Source organism: Hemicordylus capensis, chromosome 4 (genome assembly GCF_027244095.1).
Source record: "Hemicordylus capensis ecotype Gifberg chromosome 4, rHemCap1.1.pri, whole genome shotgun sequence".
In the NCBI taxonomy this organism is placed as follows: domain Eukaryota; kingdom Metazoa; phylum Chordata; class Lepidosauria; order Squamata; family Cordylidae; genus Hemicordylus; species Hemicordylus capensis.
The window spans coordinates 101,715,448-101,737,557 of NC_069660.1; the positions used below are offsets into that span (position 1 = coordinate 101,715,448).

Below are 22,110 nucleotides of genomic sequence, written 5' to 3' on the forward strand. Positions count from 1 at the left end.
TCCAATGGAGGCGGAGAAAAAACATTTCTTCGCCGCCGCCCCCCACCACGGAGTGGTCCCTAAAATGCACGACTCTTCCTCCAGCATCATTCTAGCCGTTGTCCAAATTGTTTCATCGCCCTAAGCTCCGAGGAAAACCAAGGAGCTGAACGGGCTCCACCAAGCCAGAGAGGGCGTTTAGGAGCAACCATGTCAACAGCCCAGCCTGTTGGCTATGTGAACAACAGCCCAGGCTCCATTCCAGAGATCAACAAGGGCCTCGACAGGGTCACCAGCTCTGGACACTGGAAACTCCCTGAGGGCCATCTGGAATCCAAGCGGATCCATAAGCCTCTGGGGGCGGACCATTCTAATCGGTCCACCACCCCTGCAGAGGGCAGATGGAGCAGTCAAACTAAACCTCTCCAGATGATGATCTGTCCATGACAAGGGAGTTATCTCAAACTCCCCCACCTCCAGATCATTTATTTCCTGGTCAGCAAAAACCAGATCCAGAGTGTGTCCTGCTGTGTGGGTAGGTCCCGATACCAGCTGGGACAGGCCCAAGGTTGCCATGGAGAACATGAAATCCTGAGCCGAACCCACTAGGGGGGCCTCAGCGTGGACATTGAAATCCCCCAAAACAATAAGTTTGGGGAAAACCTAAGGCCACCTCCGAGACCACCCCCGCCAGCTCAGGTAAGGAGACTGAAGTGCAGTGGGGTGGTCGATACACCAACAGAATCCCCAGCCTATCTCGGAGGCCCACCCTCAAGGACAAACACTCGAAATTCTGAGATTGCCTGACCGGGCACCTGGAAACGGGGAGGGTCTCTTGATAGATGACTGCAATGCCCCTCCCCAACCCTCGAGGCGGGGCTGTTGCACGATCTGGAAACCTGGAGGACAGAGCTGAGAGAGACCAACCCCACCCAGCTCATCCAACCAGGTCTCCGTCACACATACCAAGTCAGCATGCTCATCCACAATCAGATTGTGGATGAGAGATGTTTTAGCATTGACTGACCTGGCATTCAGCAGCAGCAGCCTAATCCTTGAGGGAGTGTTCTCAGAGCTCCCAGGGATCTCAGGGTTGGGAGAAGGGCTGGAAAAAGGAACAGGCCACAGTTGCCTGGACCATTTCCCCCGTAACAGTCTGCCCACTACCAGTGGTATTGCTGCCCCCACACCAACCCCACTTTCCTGCTCTCCCAGGCACATTCCTCAGTCCAGCCAACCACAGCTCCACTACTTAATGAAAACCAAATCCAGGACCCACACAACATATGCTGACTTCTTGATTCCTGGGAAGAAGACTTCCTTCCGAAATTGGAAGGCCTGTCCAATGAAGAGAACAGAAAGGAACACAAACTCTGGCAAAAGAAATGCAAGGCAACAATAAGGGAGGCAAAAAGAGAGTTTGAGGAACATTTAGCTAAAAGCATCAAGGGGAATAAGAAAACTTCTTTAAATACATCAGAAGCAGGAAACCTGCCAGAGAGGCAGTTGGACCATTAATGAGGGAGTGAAAGGGATTATTAAGGAGGATATGGAGGTTGCAGAGAAGCTAAATGAGTTCTTTGCGTCCGTCTTCACAGCAGAGGATACTGAGCATATACCTGTTCCTGAACCAGGCTTTTCGAGGATGGCGGCTAAAGAACTGAGCCAGATAGAAGTAACGAGAGATGATGTTCTAAACTGTCTGGAAAAACGGAAAACTAACAAATCACCAGGGCCGGATGGCATCCATCCAAGAGTCCTCAAAGAACTCAAATGTGAAATTGCCGACCTCCTTGCTAAAATATTTAACTTATCCCTGCAATCAGGTTCTGTACCAGAGGACTGGAGAGTAGCAAATGTAACATTGATTTTCAAGAAGGGATCCAGGAGTGATCCGGGAAATTACAGGCCGGTTAGCTTAACATCAGTTCCAGGCAGTAACATCAGTTTCCATGGAAAGCATCCTCAAGGATAAAATTGTAAAGCACATAGAAGAACAGGCCCTGCTGGGAGTGAACCAGCATAGGTTCTGCAAAGGTAAATCTTTCCTGACCAACCTTTTGGAGCTTTGAGAGTGTCAACAAGTGTGTGGATCAAGGTGACCCAGTTGACATCGTATACCTGGACTTCCAAAAAGCTTTTGACAAAGTTCCTCATCAACAACTCCTGAGGAAACTTAGTGGTCATGAGATAAGGGGACAAGTACATGTGTGGACAACCACATGTGTGGTTGAAAGACAGAAAACAGAGGGTAGGTATAAATGGAGAGTTTTCACAATGGAGGGAAGTAAGAAGTGGGGTGCCCTAGGGATCTGTACTGGGACAGGTGCTTTTTAATTTATTCATAAATGATCTAGAAGTAGGGGTAAGCAGCAAGGTGGCCAGATTTGCAGATGATACCAAACTCTTTCGGGTAGTGAAATCCATAACTGATTATAAAGAGCTCCAAAAGGATCTCTCCAAACTGGGTGAGTGGGCGACAAAGTGGCAAATGTGGTTCAGTGTTGGCAAGTGTAAAGTGATGCACATTGGGACGAAGAAGCCCAACTTCAAGTACATGCTGATGGGATCTGAGCTGTCGCTGACTGACCAGGAAAGGGATCTTAGGGTCGTGGTGGACAGCTCGTTGAAAGTGTCAACTCAATGTGCGGCAGCTGTTAAAAAGGCCAATTCCATGCTAGGGGTCATTAGGAAGGGGATTGAAAATAAAACGGCTAATATTATAATGCCCTTATACAAAACTATGGTGCGGCCACACCTAGAGTACTGTGTACAATTCTGGTCACCACATCTTAAAAAAGGACATTGTAGAACTGGAAAAGGTACAGAAGAGGGCAACCAAGATGATCAAGGGCCTAGAGCACCTTTCTTATGAGACTAGGCTACAACCCCTGGAGCTATTTAGTTTAGAAAAAAGACGACTGCGGGGAGACATTATAGAGGTCTATAAAATCATGCATGGGGTGGAGAAAGTGGACTGAGAGAAATTCTTCTCCCTCTCCCATAATACTAGAACCAGGGGTCATCCCATGAAATTGATTGCCAGAAAATCTAGGACCAACAAATGGAAGTACTTTTTCACACAATGCATAATCAACTTGTGGAATTCTCTGCCACGAGATGTGGTGACAGCCAACAACGTGGATGGCTTTAAGAGGGGTTTGGATAATTTCATGGAGGAGAGGTCTATTGACGGCTACTAGTCGGAGGGCTGTAGGCCACCTCCAGCCTTGGGGGTGGGGTGCCTCTGGGTACCAGTTGCGGGGGAGTAACAGCAGGAGAGAGGGCATGCTCTCAACTCCTGCCTGTGGCTTCCAGCGGCATCTGGTGGGCCACTGTGCGAAATGGGATGCTGGACTAGATGGGCCTTGGACCTGATCCAGCAGGGGTGTTCTTATGATAGAAGAGATGCCTGGAAGATCTTCCAACCCCAGGCAGGTCGCCCCAAGGCTGAAAGCCACAAGGACTTCAGCTTGCGCCAAGAGGCTCGTGCCCCTGGCTCAGCCTAAGCTTTAAAGCAGCAGAATCAGCCCCATAGATGGTACACACCTGGAGAAGGTGGGGCAGAAGCAAGAGCACAATCAGTGCCCTGCCCAAGATGTTCCCTTCTGCAGCCCCTGGCTCAGCCTAAGCTTTAAAGCAGCAGAATCAGCCCCATAGATGGTACACACCTGGAGAAGGTGGGGCAGAAGCAAAAGCACAATCAATGCCCTGCCCAAGACGTCCCCTCTTCCCTTCTCAGTTATTCAGTTTCAACCCTTTTTGGAACAAGGGAATCTCACACTTTTTGTAACCTTGTGGATCTGTCTTTGAAGATAACTCAGAAGCTGCATTTGGTGCAAAATGATGCCAATGAGTGAGATAATTTACAAATTCAGAATAGAATGTTCTACAATCCCCTCAGACTGTACCATTTTCAGAATTCTATGAATTGCCACTTGTTTGAGTGCATCCCTGTGCAAAGAACTCGCTGTATGTGAAACAGTAGCATATCAGAGATAAGTTACAGCATTATCTCTATAGTGTTCTAGTTTTTGAAATAAGGGAGTTTTGTGTGTTGGGCAAGCATTAAAAGATGCTCTTTCCGTGCCTTCTAAATAGTGCTTTCCTGGAAGACTGTAGAAGATAATATTTTTAAAATATAGTGTTTGAGATCTCACAAAGGTCTGGTGTTCAATTTGCCATATCCTTTGTTCTTTCCATACCTTATAATATTTTTGAGGTTGCAGAAATGATTTGTTAAGAAATCTCTCCACCCCCAGCACAGCATCCCTCCAGTGACTTTTGCTGATGTCTATCTTATGTTTCTTTTTAGATTGTGAGCCCTTTGGGGACAGGGATCCATCTTATTTCTTTATTATGTCTCTATGTAAACTGCCCGGAGCCATTTTTTGGAGGGGCAGTATAAAAATCGAATGAATGGATGGATGAAGAAATACATCAATTACTTGCATGCATTGAGTTAATCCAGAACAACCTGGTAATCTTTAAGGATGTAAACTTGAATTCAATGTTCTTCCTGAATCTGCTCCCCCCGCCTGCCCGCCTAATAATAGCTCACAACTGCACGATTGTGTGTTTTTATATCATGGCTGTGTCGGTTTTTAAGAAAGCCTCCTTCATTTTCTGTGGTTTCCCAGAATAAAGACTAAGGCTGCTTATCTGCAATCCTAGATTTGTTTTGCTGGGTGCTGACAATGCCTATCAAATGTATGTTATATGATCTTCTATTAAATGTTCCCTTGTATCAGAACATTAGTGTCCACAAAGCTGAGAGCTTAAAGTGGCAGACAGCTTAAAGTTTATTTAATAAAACTTCACATTCTTTCAAAAGTTTACATTGGGCTGCAAAGGAAAGAGAATACTATCTTTGAAGGAACTGGCTTTAATAAAAATGAATTCAGTGAAAGATTCTTTCTTGATACAGTTGGGTAAAAGAAATAGTTATCTTAGTTTCGTTGATCTTCTGGAGTCTTTTTCTCTGTTTATCTTGAACATCCAAGGTAATACAAAAGTCACAGTAGAATCCTTGAATCTCCGCTCTGAAGTGAGTAATTCTGGCCACACAGCTGAGGTAAAATCAGCTACCTGGTGTGGCAGACACTGATTGAGACTAAGTCCCAAATGACACAGGGCTCAAGTGTTGGCAGGAAAATTAACGAATATGAGAGACATGCTGCCCAGTTCTATCCACATTTGCTGGAAATAAGTATTACTGCCTTCAGTGAGACTTGCTGAAGTGTGTATTGCACTACTGCCTTTATCTTCTAGGATGTTGTGATTCAACTGTGTGTGCTGATGAAATAAGTGTTATATAAAATCTGTGATGTGTAGCTGGTTGAGATGCAACATGGAATCTAGATAAAATCCTTGCTTCGTGTTGCATCTCCTAGTCTTAGGAGTGCCCCCTCTCCTTCACATGTGACAACTGAAAGAATTCTACTTCTGATTCTCCTTAAGAACAGGCTAGTATTTCTTGTTATGTCTAAAGCAAGTCATTTTGGCTCTTTCTAACCAAAGTTTCAAAATAAACCAGAATCTGAATCTGGGATTGTATTCCAGGTTCAGATCCATGTTTATATTGGAACGCTGGTTAGATTAAGTCACGATCTCCCAGTTCAGGTATAATGACCAATCATGATGTGTTCTTAAGCAGAATCAGAAAGGGAACTCTTCTGAATCTTGCACACAAAAGGGAGGGTCCTGGGGCTAGGAGACCTTGTGCAAAACCAGGATTTAATCCTGGCTCTGTGTTACATCTCAACCATTCCATTGACTTTATATTTAAAAAGCTCAAAAAAAGATTTGCTGTGTTTCTGTTCAGACTGACCTACAATGATATCTCCTTGCTCCTTGTTCCCAAGTCCTCTGGCTAAAGTACTTCTTACAGTACTTTAATTAAAATGGCATTGCATATTCTTATAACATAAACAACATAACACAAGTGTTTTTAGATGGAAAAATTACTAATAACAGCAGTGTGCATTTGGATTTTGCAAGCATAGACTGCTGCTCGTAATGAAATATCCTGTGACTTATCCAAAGTTGTAACAAAATAGGCTATAAAACAAAATAGCTTGCGGTAAACTTATCCTTTAGTTGCTGCCACTGTTGTCTGCATGTGGGAGCTTTTGATTTCTGCAAGTTAGATATTACTTGGGCGAGGAATGTTTTATAAGTGCACTGAGCTTCTGGCTGGGGTCAGCTGCAGGGCAGCCAGTCATTTTATGCTGTCTAGCCATGTCAAATTGTCTTACATGGCTGTAATACTGCTCTAGTTGCATAAGTAAGAAAGCTGAAAAGATGTAAATGTCAAGATAGCCAAGTTCCCACAGAAGACGGGCTTAAAGGTGAAGCTTATGCTAAAGTTCATGTTACTCACTAGCCTAATTAAGCTAGTGAGTAAGCTTTATACCTGCTAAATGTATAAATAATGTCTCTGGCTGCACAGTGCCCTTGATAGCAGCTATGTCATGTCAGGTGCTCACCTTTCAGAAAGTGGTGGTACAAGTGTGATACTGCACAGTTCTCAGGGAGTGAGCTTTTATAAATGGTGCCTAATGATAAAGTCAGCTGAGATTGCCTTTTAACCAGGAATGATTTATTTTGCACACACTTAGAAAATACAGTACTTTTGCCTCATCCGGCTCATCACTTTTGCCTCAGTGCAGACAGGCATCATCCTTCATTCTTTTTAAATGGAATAACTTAGTTTAGTATTTGTTGATCTTCATTCTGTTCTCTTGCACAAAGCTTTTCTGCATGGTGCTGCACAAGAGACGCCAGGTAACACACTCCTCTTCCTGCTCAGGTGCTTAAAAAAAAGACATTTACTTATTTCAGTATAAATCAGTAATATACCTACACATACGTTGGTTTTATAAATATTCACTGTTCTATTTAGGGAACACTCTAGAGTCCGCAGAAAATCAATTAAAATCCAAGTGGGGAAAACTGCTGGGACCTGACTTTGAAATTATGGTAAGTTATCCATATGTTTGTATATGTTGCATCTTTAAGTTACAGCGTTGTGAACTTAACATATTGCACTGTTTAGAGAGCAATAGTGTTAGTGTGTGTGTGTGTGTTTTCTCATTTATCAGCCATTATGTCAGAAGAAATATAATGTTCCCCTGAATATCTTAGGTTAGAATATGGGACTATTGCATTAGCAAATGTTCCGTCTTATTAAAATCAACCCTGCTGCTGTTTTCCATGATTTATGCCCCAGAAATGTGGAGCTCCTCAAGTTAGTTGGCCAAACTTTAAACGCCAAGCTAACTTACTTCATTGAAGTTACTACTAGGTCCCTCTGAAATCACTACATTTGTGTTTTCATATTCATAAAGGCCCAGTTTCATGAACAATTGTCCTTCATATGCTTTCATCCATTGAGTGTGTCTTGATTTGAAAAATAGTTTTGCAAATGTGCAGTTGAGTTCAGGTAATGTTTGGTAATATATCAAGATAAACCATAGAGGTGATAGAGCTTGGTATAAGCTGAGAAATTATTGGTGCCATTGTGGGTTTTTGTTGTTGTTGTTTTTTAAAAACCAATTATCTTCAATTGTCCTTACAAGAACCTTCTGAGTTAGCTTAGGCTGAGATACAGTGACTTGTCAAAGAACATCTGGGTGAGGTCATATTCTTATGTTATAGGAGCAGTGTGATTGCTGCTTCCTCATCGCTCCACCTACACTGTTCTGATAATGAAGGAATGTACCCTGTGAGCATGGGGAAATCAGTGCTATAACTTCTCTCCCCAAAGGGCCAATATTGGACCTGTTGTACATGTAAGACTGACCTTGGTATGTGAAATTACTGTGATGAAACCGACAGTTTAATGAGCATCCATGGAAATTTTTCTACTGTGTGTTGTTTAGGTTGTTACTGCGGACATGCCAATTGCAGATGATGCTGAGCTGCAGAAATATTCAAAGGTATTGAATCTTATCCCCCCGCCCCGCCCCATTCTGGCACATGTTAGCAATGTAATTGGATATGGGTGTGAACCAACCACCTGGATACAAATGTGTCTATCTTGGGGAAGTGCCAGATCGTGGCTGTTGATCTTTCAGAGAAATGTTGCCTCTTTCCTCTTTGTTTCTTCTCTCTTTCCATAGTGGGCATGAACTAATCCAAGAAATTACTCTGTTTATATTCCTTTATATTCTGTGCTGAACTAAGTATGTTGGTTAGGTGTCAAATATACAGTTGTGTTTTAAAAAACATATTGTGTTGATGTCATTAGAATGTGGTGCATTCATTGGATTGTGTGCTAAGGTTTCTTCCTCTGGAGCAAGGGGTCTTTCTTTTGAAGGAAGCCTTTTCCTTCAGACAAAGAAAACCATGAGCCATTTGTCAGGACAGGATCTGACAAGTAATACAACTCATATACCAGAGCCAGAAACATTTTGAAGGTGTGTTTTCTGAATCAATCATTTACCTTACCTACCAGTCAGAATCCCACACTAACTAGGCTTCAAGTGTCATGATCCTTATAAGAAACTGCATGAAGAATTTCTGCAATAAGGAAAAGACAACTCATCACATACACACTTTTTGCTAGATAGATTCCATTGACCAAGTACTACAGCCTAAAGAGATGTACATCTTCCATAATTAACTTCCATGTTCACCATTTCAGATCATGGTGAACAGCACCTTTGTATTATATGTTCAGTACTAATACAGCTGAAGATAAAAAGCTATAGATAACAATGGAGACCTTCTCTCTGTACGGAGCTAAATACTATATTCTTCATTTTGATATTTAAACAATTTCCAGTTCTGCCAATCTTACTTCTGCCACACAGCATAAGCCCAAGAGGCCCTGTCTTCAAATAACTGCACATTCTTCTAGTTCAGGGCTGGGCAAACGTGGTCCTCCAGCTGTTGTTGAACTACAGTTCCCAATGGTGACTGGGAATAATTGGGAGTTGTAGTTCAGCAACAGCTGGGGCAGAGGGCAGGTTTGCCCATCCCTGCTCTAGCTTCTAGTTATAGTGCTGGAAAAGTTGGTAAAATAACTTCCATTTGGGGTGTTGTCACACCTAATGAAGTACGGGAAATGTCTATATGAGATATATTTGTTCGTGTGTGTGTGTTCACACACACACACACTTTTAAACTTCTTTTTTTTTTTAGTATGCACTGGCAAGTATTTTTGAGAATTTAGGGTTTGTTGCTTGGTTGCTGCTTCCTCTATTGTCAGTGCGATCCCCATGAGATTCTTTGGGATGGGATTATCTTGGGAGTTCTGTGGGGGGAACAAGCCAGGCCTAATCCTTAAATCCTAGTCCTAAAGGCAAGGATCAGTGGTGGGCTATTATAGACTTGGCAGTTACCCAACAGTAATAACCACTGAGGTTGCCCCTGATTATTGTCATACTTAAACTTTTCTGATAGGCATTGCAAAATTCTCTGATTACTTTGTCACAGTGCTGAGCATATGGTACCTGGCCAGGTCTACATTATATCTGCACAGCAGCCACCCTCATGCTTTATTGCATGCCACTTCTGTGCTTCACTAATTTCTGTTTTCCTATCCTTATGAAATAAAATGTTTCATAAATAGAGCACTATTACTAAACCAAACCAGTTTACTGTTCAGTTGACTTGATTTGAGTAAAGCTGTTTCAAGGATAAGCATTGCTTATGGCACAGTTCAAAGAAAAATGCATTTTAAAACAGTGTCTGACTACATACATTTTCTGATTTGTTTTTAACAGCTGCTTCCTATTCACACATTGAGGTTAGGGGTTGAACTGGATACGTTTGAAGGACATCATTATATATCTTCAATTGCTACAGATGGCCCGATTGCTAAACTTGGTTTACTGCAGTTGGAGGATGAACTTTTAGAGGTACTCTACATAGACAGTATGTTATCTGTAAAAATGCTTTTTGTTTTGTAACATTTCAATGTTTTGGTAATGTCCATATGTTTGAGATACATCAGAGTATCTTCTCACTTACTGATATGGTGGGGAATAGCAGAAGTCAAACCTGTAGGAGCAGGGCAGGGCAACTAGCAGTACTCTATGGTGGTCCACTCTACTACGACGATGAAGAATATTTATATACTTTTCAACAAAAGTTCTCAAAATGATTTACAATAAATGAATGGCTAAATAAATAAGATACTCCTACAAACATTTGAATTCAACAAAGAATTTGAATTCAATGTAGGTGGTGTGATCATTTTATTTTTATCCTTCAATTCATTATGTGTTTTTATACTGCTTGCAGCAATTGTGCTTTCTTTCTGAGCCACTAGATGCAAGAGATTAAGAACATAAGAACAGCCCTGCTGGATCAGGCCCAAGGCCCATCTAGTCCAGCATCCTGTTTCGCACAGTGGCCCACCAGATGCCACTGGGAGCCTACAGGCAGGAGTTGAGGGCATGTCCTCTCTCCTGCTGTTACTCCCCTGCAACTGGTATTCAGCAGTTAAGAGTATCAAAAAGACTTTGTGTCCTGGCACTTACAAAAAGAAAAAAGTAGTATGGAAGTAACGAAGTCTGTGATCTAATTGTTAGCCAGCTTTTGTTACATAAGCCTAGATTGTGTGTGTTCATTATTTATACAAAGCTCCAAATATGTCCAGCTTGTAAATTGTTTTTAGCTCCCCTGCCTCCTTTATTTTTTAAAAACAAAAATGTCCCCCTTGGTTAAAATAATACAAACTTGTTTTAGCCTTTTTAAAAAATATAGTCAAGCTATATACAAAAAAGCTTTGCTGTGTGGAAAAAAGTAGCAAACTCACAAAGAAAATGGCACTGCCAAGGTACTGATATAACAATTAGAGACAGTTGGGATTAATAAGGCACGGAAGAGAAATTTTTTGAAGCGTATAAGAAGATTAAATGTTGAATAATTCCTATAATGGGTATTCTGTGACTAAATAAAGCAGTCAATCTAGTACTCATATTTCTCTTTGTCACAATCCCTTTCGATCACAGTTTTGCTTGGAAATAGGTCACTAGTAGTAAGCAAGGAAATAAATGTGAGTTAACCCTGAAAAGATGGAGAGGGCATGCCCTCAACTCCTTCTGTAGCTTCCAGTGGCATCTGGTGGGCCACTGTATGAAACAGTATGCTGGACTAGATGGGCCTTGGACCTGATCCAGCAGTGCTGTTCTTAAGTTCTTAAGATAATTTTGAATAATAGGCAAAAGTGAAACTAGGACAATTGCTATTGCCCTAATTTCCCAGGTGGGGCTATGAGTATGGTCAAAACCCTGCTCAGATGTGACTTTGGGAAAGCCACCATCTTACTAGCACAAAGTAGCTGTGAAGCTTAAATGGATTAACTTAATTTAATGTACACTAACCTTGGAAGAAAGATGGGATACAAATGGGTTAACCCAGAGGTTTCCAACCTAAGTCCCCAGATGTTGTTGGACTGCAACTCCCCTCCTCCCCAGCCACTTGTAGTCCAATAACATCTGGCGACCCAAAATTGGGAACCCCTGTGGTGAGATATAAATGTTTCAGGCTGTATACTTACTTTCAGTCTTATTTACATATATGATTTTAAAAGTATTATACTCTACTTCAAACTGTTTACAGGTAAGCCTCAGACCTTACACAGACCTTTCTGGCTGCATTTTTGCTTCAATTGAAAATCCTGTATCTAAAAATTGTATACCCATATCTGATCAGACTGATCAGATTTTTTAAAAGGGGGAAAGAGGACCCTTGCCACTTCTAGTTTTTGAGTCAATCTGTAGTTGTCAGTCCAAAGAATTGCTGAAACAAGTCTTGCTGAAAGACCATAAAAAGGAGACTCAGTAGGTTTCCTGGACAGGGAGTTCCACATCCTGGACACCGCAGCAGAGAAGGTCCTTTCTCTTGTCCCCACCAATCATCCTTCAGATGATAGATTGACACACATGGGCCTCTCCAGATTATCTCATCAGATGGGCAGGATTTTAAAGAAAAAGCTGCTGCTTTTAGGGGTGGAAGACATTAATTGTGAGAGTGCTTCAATGAAGCTACTTGAATCCAGAAACTGGAGTTTCACAAATCATTTAGGCCTGAAACTGAATAACTAAAACCACTCTTCCTTAACTGTAAGCTTGGATGAACTAAATTTTCACACTTGTCACACTTTAATGACACCCTTTGTACAAGAAGCTTAGGGCAGCATCTGTGGTCACTCCTCCCTCCACCCGCTATATTATTCTCACAACAAACCTGTGGGGTGGGTTCGTCTGAGAGAAAGTGAATGGCCCAAGTGAGGTTCACTTGAATTCAGGTCTCTCTAATCCTAACTGGACACTAACCACTACATCACACTAGTTCTCAAGGTATCCCATGTGGGAAACAGATGACACTTATCACTGAAGTAATCCAAAGGGATTACTTCAAGAACCTTTAAGTATCTGAATGTGCATGTATGCTCTCATTTCCCTGCATAGGTAAATGGTGTACAGCTCTATGGGAAATCTCGTCGTGAAGCAGTTTCTTTTCTTAAGGAAGTGCCACCTCCATTTATTCTGGTTTGTTGTCGGCACTTATTTGATGATGGCACAGAGTCCTTTGTGGATGAACCCACAGCCATCATTGCTTGCTCAGCAGAATCAAAGGTAAAGCAATTAATAGAAAAATTGGAAGGAAAATCACATAATTTCATTAGTCTCAACAGATGCTCTTTGATGTCCAAAGATTTTATTTGGTTTTGCTCTTGCTTTTGGTCTCAATAACTTTGCAGTTTATTTTCATTATTAATGACTGTTTTGGATGATTAATAGGCTGTTTATTCAACGGTCTTACTAAAATTCTAAAACTCCTCAGATTTTGGGTTGGTTTTTTCCCCAAAAATAAAAATGTCACTCTCATGGTGATGGGAAATGCATTCTTATCTTCCCTTTGGTGTTTGGATGCACATGCACAAATGAATCCTCATACTCCTGCTAACACTTTTTCCTTTTCTATGTAAACAAGTTGCGTGCAAGTGAGTGCATTGTTTCTATTAGAAGTATAACTTCTTAATTTTTGGACACTTCTACTATGTAGTGTCATGGGCCATCTAACTTCCCTTCCCATATTTGGTATTACCATGTTGAAATTATTTGTCAATATCATCTGTGGTGGATTTGGCAACATTTCCAGGCAGCCACACACCACATCTTTATAGATGTCCACACACAGACAGCATCTATGTCCCCAATTTCTAGGAGGTTGGGGAGCTAGAACCCGTGAAAGGGCCTTCTCGGTTGGCGCCCCACTTCTCTAGAATTCCCTTCCCCTGCAGATTCGTTTAGCTCCTTCTTTGTTGATTTTTAAATCTTTATTGAAGACTTTTCTTTTTCGCCAGGCTTTTACCCTGTAGTTTATCTATTTCCCCGCCCCCCTGTTAGTTACTTTAGTTTTATTTAGAATGTAATTTTAATGCTGTCTTGTTTTGCATGTTTTTGTACACCATCCAGAGTCTTCGGAGTGGGAGGTATATCAAATGTTTCAAATAAATAAATAAATAAATAAATCTAGCAATCATGTATGAAAGATGGAAGGTGTGTGTGTGTGTGTGTTTGTGTGTGACAGTTGTGGTCCAGTTGATAGAGCTGGATATACATGAATGCATGATTCATTGAAGTTGGAGGGATGCACGTCCCTGTAAATGTGCATGATTTGAACCCTAATTGCCAAAGTGATGTCAAGTTAAGCAAGTGGATTAATTGCAATGGAAGAATGTGATGGTTTAGACTTGCACTTCTAAAAAACGTAAATGGGTTCACTTCAGACAGATAAATCTAGTTCAAGAAAGAGGCCAGGGGCTTTGAAATGAATAGTAGGATAGGATGGAGGAGAACTGGGAGAGAATAGAAGAAGAAGGTCTAGATGAGATGAGACTAGAGTGATTAATCAAAGAGATTTAGAAACTATCTATGTGTAAAGCTACATATGTTCTCTTACATCTGCTCCTTAAACCTGTTTTACACTGGTCTAAAGTCCTGTAGTTTTTCCTGCCAAGAAGCCTTGTCATTCTCCCCCTGCACAAAAATCAAGGGATCCTCTAAAGCAGGGCTGCACATCTTTGTCCCTCCAGCTGTTGTTGGACAACAGCTTGTTGGACAACAGCTCCCATCATCCCCAGTCACAGTGGCAAATAGGGGATTATGGGAGTTGTAGTCTTACAACAGCTGGAGGGCCGAAGTTGTGTGTCACGAACTGGAGTGCAGGCAGTTGTCAGAGAGCGAAAATGGCAATTGCTGTGTGAGAAAAAAGCATGCCATTTTGCATGCATATACTCTTGATCCCGCTCTATAATCCTAAGTGCTCCATTGGAAAACTGATGCCATATCAACTGCCTTGTGCATAGTGCAGAAATGACCACAGCAATCTCTCTCTCCTTTTAAAAGTGAGCAGCATTAACTTAAAACTGGGCAAATTTGAAATTCAAAACCTGCTACCTTGAATTTTATGAAGCTGAGTTTGTGCTTTTGGACCAGAGCTACAACAGTACTTTGGAAAATGCATGTACACTGAGAGATATTTCATGTTTGTGACTTTACTACTTTTACTGTAATTGGAAACTCCTGGTGGCTTATCTAGGCAGGTAGCTAGAAACATCATTGTACTAATGATACAAGGTATGTAAATCAATGGGCCGACATGCTGACGGTGTACATCCCATTCATCATTCTTCAGTTTAATAAGGGAGCAAAGGCTTTGAATTATGCCTAGTCTCAGCTCCCCCATTAGCTGATTGCTTCCACCTTGTGAACAAAGGACTTGATGCAAACTGGAAGATTACGGTTTTAGCTATTAAAATTTCTAAATGTCCCAGATCACGGCCTTTAGCATTCCCATAATAAAGTAAACATTTGCTCTTGGGGTTCCTAGCTCCAGGATATTGTATCCTCTTGACAGATGGCTCTACTGCTTAGGTTAGCATGTTCATAAACAAAATATCCACAGTTCAACGGAAGGTGGGGTGCAAAGACATTCCTGTGTGTTTACGAACATGTAGACTCTTACGGGTGTTTTAAAATGAACTTGTATAATGAATACATTGTACACATTCATGTCCAGGTAATACCACAGAATAGTATATCTGAATCCATGGTGCAAGAAATGTTTTACAGCCCTCCAAAAACCCCACACGCAGATGGTAGATCTGGTGCAGAAGCTTGTGCCCCCGTGTATTCTTATGTTATGAGCTGATACCCAAAAGGAAAATGATGGGGTGTGTGTTTATCAGAATAAATATCAAACCAATTTATAGGATGCAAATATATACAGAAATTATGATGGCTTGGATCCTAAGAACCACAAGTAGATTTCTATGCACAGAAAGGGTTTTCCCCCCTCACCTCTACTTTCCACTGTATCCCCATGCAATCCCTCCCAAGCTGTTCTGGAGGAGGGCTGATGGAAATAAGAACCCTCTCCCCATCCCCCACACAAGTAGAAGATCCTTTAAGGTATGCTAGGGCTCTGTTGGACCCAAGCCAAAACACAGAATTGCGTCAGGCTGTTTCATAAGGATGTCCAGCTGATCAGTGATAGTCTAGTGAAGTTTCATGAAGCCAAAAAATTGTGAACAATTACAGTACAATTTTTGGGATGTTCTTGAAGTCTTTGTATTGTATTTGCATATAGTATGATTTATTGTGAGGGTTCCTTTGCTCCCACCCCCCATCCTTGTGTTTTATTACATGAGCCAGCACCACACTTACCTATTAATTTTTGTCTTTTAAAATGTAAATATTTGTAATATTGTCTGCAAAAATGGACTATGCACTGTAAACAAGAGTAGAGTCTTATAATCTGTACATATGAAACCACATACATGTTGACTTCTTCCATAGCCCTTTCAGATTTCTAGGGCAAGGAGCCATAATGTTGTCTTTCAAAGTCTTGAGTTAGCAACCGTCTAATTTATGCTCTTCTTGCTTCTTTTTCACCTTCTTGCTGCTTTCCTTTTATTTATAATTAGAAGTTAAGTAGCATTTCAGAATGTTCAAAGCACTTCTTGGACATTATCTTGGATAGTAACCCTTGCAACAACCCGGTAATGTAGTTCATTATAGTTATTCTCATACTGATGTTGCTGAGGCTGAAAGAGGGTGGCCACCTACTGAGTGTCTGTCTAAGTTGAGAATTGCACCAGTGGCTTCTGGGGTCACACCTTCTCCTCTTAGCCACTATTCTACACCAGCTTTTAAAAAACTTCTTAAACTTCTTAGACTTTATGCTTGTCATGTACTTTTATGCATCTAGTGAAGACTAATATAAGAAATAATGACTTTATTGTATGCTATAATGAAAGAAGACCAATACTTGGCTTTCTGCAATCATTATTTAAATTCCAGCTTAAGTGACCCCTTCGGATGAATATATAGATGAATATATAGATCAGTAGGAAAAAAATCCAATATCTTTTTTTCTCAGGTGAAAGTTGAAAATTTTGGCCCAGAAGAGGAAGAAGAAGACATAGAGGTAGCATTGTGGTCTTCTGAAGTCAAAGTTATTGCACTTGTGAAAGACACTAATATGGGTTTAGGATTCAGCATTTTGGACTATCAGGTATGTCATGCATCTATTTATGATCAAATGCCTTTGATCCCAGTTATATTTGCATTACAGTGCAGTACATTTTTGCAGTTTCATAGGTGTCAGTCTGTTGTTGTCTCCAAACATTGGTAATGAGTTTATTTCCTACCTCCTGAAAAAGAGAGGTAAATCTCTTTACAGGAGGTGTGTCTTCCCCTTGCCTTTTTTTCTCGTTTAAAAGTAATCATTTGTTTTGGTTGAGTATTGATTCCCAGTTTCACTTTCAACCTCTTTCTCTAATGAGGTGACTTGGACTAACTTATGGCCCAATCTGAACACTTGCTGTATTAAATGATTGGGATGAGTGATCTATGCAGTTCTGCAGCATTGTTCAAGAGCAGCAGGGCTGGGAAAGCAGGTCTGCCCTAGACCTTGGAGAGCTGCTTCCTGTTACAGTTGATAGATGGAGCAATGGACTAAGACTCGACTTAGTAAAAGCTAGCTTCTTATGTTCTTCGTATGTTCTTACAACATTATTCTCTCATTATTAGTGCTATTGCTGCTATTACGACTACTCAAATGTTTTGGATTGTTTATTGGCATAAAATCAATTACTATTGCTTAAGTGGTTCATGGATGACAGCTAGTGCGACACTTTCATGGAAAGATGGGGAAACAGAATAGAACATTGTACTAATTAGGAGAAAATACTGAAGGAAAAAGAATTCAGAAATTGAAATGTCCCCATCAAGTCTGAACATCATGTGCTGTAGGATTCCCTATGGCAGCTTATCACTTGTGTTAGGCAAGAGACCTTATATGGCAAGTATGCTAACTTGCCTAGTCTTTTCAGCTGATGTGGATTGGAAAAATATTGTCATTTGGAAACCAAACCTATATTCAGTCTAGATCAGTATCTTAGCAACTAATATAGTGTGACTAAGAAAGAGATCCCCAGTTTAGAGGGGTGTAGACAAAATCAAGTTTCCCTTTAGTATCCCTGGCTGTAATCAAACTGGTAGGGAGAAAATTTTGCTATCACTGCTTCCTTGGCCTTTAATGCTCCTGTGTTAGTAGGTTTTTCTTAGGGGTTCTCCCTAAAGGCCAAATTCTGTCAATGTGAATTTTTCAAATGTATCTTTTCTTGTGTGTAACTATGCTTAGTCAAATTATAGATAAAATGGAAATACAAAATAGAAAGGTGTCTTAGTGACAGAATGACATTTTTAAGGCCCTCATTAAAGAATTTGGCTGACTGTTAGTAGAATATACACATACCTGCGAGTTGCCTTAACACTGTGATTTAAAAAAAACAGAATGTGTTCTATTGCTGTGCATGTCAAAGGATATAAAAGTTAACTATACTGTTAACACCAAAATACATTAAGTAGGGACAGATTAAAGGCAAATACTTGGAGTATGCTCATGTGACTTTAAAATGGCTCAGAATAGTTCCTCTTAGTCATTTTTCCTGTGGCATATTTTGTTCTGGGAGTCCCAGATTTTACACCACAGTACCTAATATTCTTTGCAAAGAGCAGCAATAATCAGATTTGCATTTATATTCTTGTATAGTCATAATTAATGGAGGCCTTGACATAGTTTTTATTTACTCATACATGTATATGCATTAGCAAGGTTGGGATGCAGCTAAATTAAAGTATTAGAAATGGACTGCAAACCATTTAACTTAAGAACTTCCATCATTTTAAGACATTGGTTTATAAAGTGCTGTGTGTCCTTGCTGATCTACAGAGCCTTTTATAGTGCATAGATATTAATGAGGTATATTCAGTCATAGTAACTCTTTGGCAGGCTATTTGAGAAGAAAACAAATTAATGTATGTGACCAGAATTGTCCCTTGTGTATGAGAATGAAGTGACCATTAGAAAATGTAATGATCACAACTCGCCCCTAAGCCTTCAGTCACCATACTTGCCCAACCTCTGGATCCGCTAGCATCTGCTTGGTTACTCCCTCTGTCTAAAAACTAACCTGTGTGCAGTGTTCTCTCTAATTTTTTAAATCTGTGTGCAGAATGAGTTTTGTTCTGAGCAGCAGTATCAAAGCAGTGTGTGCACATATGCATTCAAAGTGGGGTCTTCCTGATTCTACCTGAGCGGGATCTAAAATTAACTGAGTGGACATCAAAAACTGTGTGAGCATATGCACGCCTTAGAGGGAACACTGCCTGTGTACCCTCTTTAATGATAGGAGCCATTTTGTGGCTCCTTTTTGTTAAAAAAGGAGGGGTGTGATTTTTCATGAAAAAAAGATTTAAAGAACTTTTGGGGGCACACAAAGCTTGGTAGGGCACCCCCCCAATTTCCCTCACTTCCAGTCTGTTTTTTGTCCTGTGTTGCCCTACTACCTCAGGAACCTAACCCCTCAATTTCCATTGCCCTAATGCCCCATTATCCATGGATTCACTATCTGCACCCTCCCCCAAATGGAACCCCCACAGATAATGGGGTTTTCCTGTACATCAGCACAATACCAAGTTCATCAGTGAATGGTTCCTTTGGGCACTTAACTGTCACTTGAAGTGTCAATACATACCAAAAAGTGCAGACTTTCAGGGATTTAGCAGACCCAAACAAACCAGGGTTCACTTGGCCTTTTGGTGACTCTAGAGAACCTACATTGCTCTAAAAAATAAACTGATTGTTTTATGGTATTTTAGGATTTTTGTTTTTGTTGACTGATTTTGACTGTTTTTGTTTTGTTTGTAAACTGCCCTGGGCAAAATTGGGAGGGGTGGTATAAAAATGCAATCAATCAATCAATCAATATAAATAAATAAATAAATAAATAAATGGCGGGGAGAAATAACCTCAAAGGTCACTTCTGCCCATCCCTGGCCTGCGGATTTGCAAGTCTTAACTCTTTAAATTCCTAATTTTTTCACATATTTAGAGGTTGAGTGGCAATTACCCAACCATGGATTCGCAAAACTGTGGATGCTAGGTCCACAATTAATGAGGTTCTCCTGTATTTAAACACTGAACTCTTTTTACTATTGTGTATATAAGGATCCTTTTAATGTTTTTTTTTTATAGTCTTTACCACCATTCTAATGATGGTTAGATTCTCATAAGTTGAAAGGTAGAATACAAATATAGTGTCACTCCACTGACTTTTCCACACATAATTGCAGGCATGCGTTCAATCTGGACACCTCTGATCTTGTTTGCGTGTTACAGGAAAAAAGGCTGTGTGAACTGGCCCTTGGTATAAGGCAAATTTAGATGGAGTTAAGATGACTACAGAGAAACTACCCAAATGCAAGGGGTGGGTCACATGGTTTTGCTTCTAAAACTTACTGGAAAAAATATCCTCACTTTCCAGCAGCATTTGCAATATATCATTATATACTAAAGTTAGTAAATGGCATCCATTGTGACATTTGTATGGCCGATAACTTAATTTAAAAGTTTTATACTGTGTGAGATAATTAATGAGCTCTAATATCTCTTTGCTGTAATTACATAATAAATCACACACAGTAAAACTCAGTTTTGCAAAGCAGCACAGAGGTTTATTGCTGGGAGAACAAAGGCCATATCTGAGGTTTTCTGTATTTCTGGAATTCTTAACTGTTCTTCACTTGTCTGTCTTTTCCAGTATTTTGTTTTTAACAAAGAGCAATACCAGATGCTTTTGGTAGGTGAAGGGAATCCCAAAATGGGAGGTTTGGGAATACTTTGCCTGTAGGCTTTAATTTTATAGGGATGTCAAACGTATCTACAGATATGTGGATCCTGGACAAACTTTGGAATTTTATTTTAGTTTCAGATGTAATTTTAGCTTTGGGCAATTGCAAAGTTCTACATGTGCTCTCTGTGTTTGACCATTTGCTCTGGCTTCTTTCTAAATCAGAACTGAACCAATAAGTCAATTGATAACTGGAAATCTTATGGTATTTGAAAGATTCAGCATGATCCTATATCTGCTAGTTTCCCCATATCCAGTAATTATACACGTGACGTTGAGCCTAATTTGCTGGCCGAATTGTGTGTTAAGTAATATAGTCAGACTCCCTTACTTTTTTCCTCCATCATTCTGTTTGGATGAGTTGCACACCTCCTAACTAAATTTTATGTAGTGTTGCTGGCACATTCATAGATGATTTCATTTCATTTCATCCATGGACTTAAAGTTTCTCTTCATATGAAACCCATAAAGGGCTTTGGACAGAAGGTGCTGTAAAAACTTATGTTCTTTGCCAACAATAGCCAAATATTTTGCTTATTAGTAATTTCTATAAAAACCAATTATTCAGCATGCTTGCATACATTTCCCAAAACTAAATGTATGAAAGAAAACAAAACTCTAAGGGCAAGACTGAAAAATTAAAGAATTTATATTTGGGGAAGTAAAATATGATCCAGACTTGAATTCCAAACTCCTGTCAAGAATAAAATGATAGAACTGAGAAGATAAATGAGCTTGAGATGCTTTTCTATAAAAGACAAGGTGAATGAATGCAGTTTGTATGAACTGTTTTGTTTTATAGTGCCAAGTTCTCATTCCGTTTTCTGCTTATGTCTCATGATACACTTTTGTTAGTATACAGTTTACCAGCAATTGCATTGTGTATTCAGTTTGAATTTGTTCACATTCCTTCTTTTTTCAGTTGTGTTTTAAGTATCTATGGGGAACTTAACTGTATGGAAAATGCATTTAGTTGTGGACCAAATGGTAAAGCCATATATTGGATATGAAAAATATTAACACCAATCAATAATACTTGGGACATATTGTTTACATCATTGAACTGAAGAATCTGCTGAATAGCTGACAGGAGCTGGGCAGTATCCAGTTCGGCAAATGCCATCCTTTAAAGTGCAAGGGGGCAAAGGATTCCAATAAAACAGAAGGAGACAGAGCAGAACCACATAAAGAGCAGACAGAAGACTGGCCAAAGAGTCCAAAGAAAGCTAGCAAACACCAGGTGAGAGATTCAGCGTATAGGTGCTTATATGCCAATGCCAGAAGCCTCCGAGCCAAGATGGGTGAGCTGGAGTGCTCGGTTGCTAACACAGAAATAGATATAGTGGGCATAACAGAAACATGGTGGAACAGTGAGAACCAGTGGGACACTGTTATCCCTGGATATAAACTATATAGAAAGGACAGGGTGGGGCTCCTTGGAGGTGGAGTAGCACTGTATGTTAAAGAAGGCATAGAATACAACAAGCTAGAAAACCTAGGTGGACTGGAGTCCTCCACAGAAACCCTATGGGTGACAATACAAGGCCTGAAAGGGAACATGCTACTGGAGACATTCTATCGCCCTCTGGATCAAAATGCTGACAATGACTGGGAGTTGCCGGAGGAAATCAGGGAGGCGGCGTCATGGGTGACTTCAGAGGCAGGGCTGTAATCATGGGTGACTTCAATTACCCACACATAGACTGTCATTTCACAGTCAGGTAATGACAGAGCTGTCAAATTTCTAGATTCACTGAATGACTGTGCCCTAGAATGGTCGGTCTTGGAACCAACCAGAGAGAAGGCGACCTTGGACTTAATATTGAGTGGCACCCAGAACCTGGTGTGTGAAGTCAGTGTCATTGACCCTTTAGGGAACAGTGACCATAGTGCCATCAAATTCAGCATAC

General features: G+C 40.5%; 1 protein-coding gene across 12 annotated transcripts in view; it reads left to right on the plus strand.

The window, feature by feature from the left end:
• PATJ (PATJ crumbs cell polarity complex component) overlaps positions 1-22,110 on the plus strand; it is a 260,848-nt gene that overhangs the window by 47,046 nt on the left and 191,692 nt on the right. For all 12 annotated transcript variants that reach the window (XM_053243239.1, XM_053243238.1, XM_053243236.1 and 9 more), the window contains 5 exons: positions 6,884-6,960; positions 7,863-7,919; positions 9,711-9,845; positions 12,405-12,572; positions 16,384-16,518. In XM_053243239.1, coding sequence (XP_053099214.1) covers positions 6,884-6,960; positions 7,863-7,919; positions 9,711-9,845; positions 12,405-12,572; positions 16,384-16,518 — 572 coding nt within the window. The remainder of the gene's footprint in view (positions 1-6,883; positions 6,961-7,862; positions 7,920-9,710; positions 9,846-12,404; positions 12,573-16,383; positions 16,519-22,110) is intronic.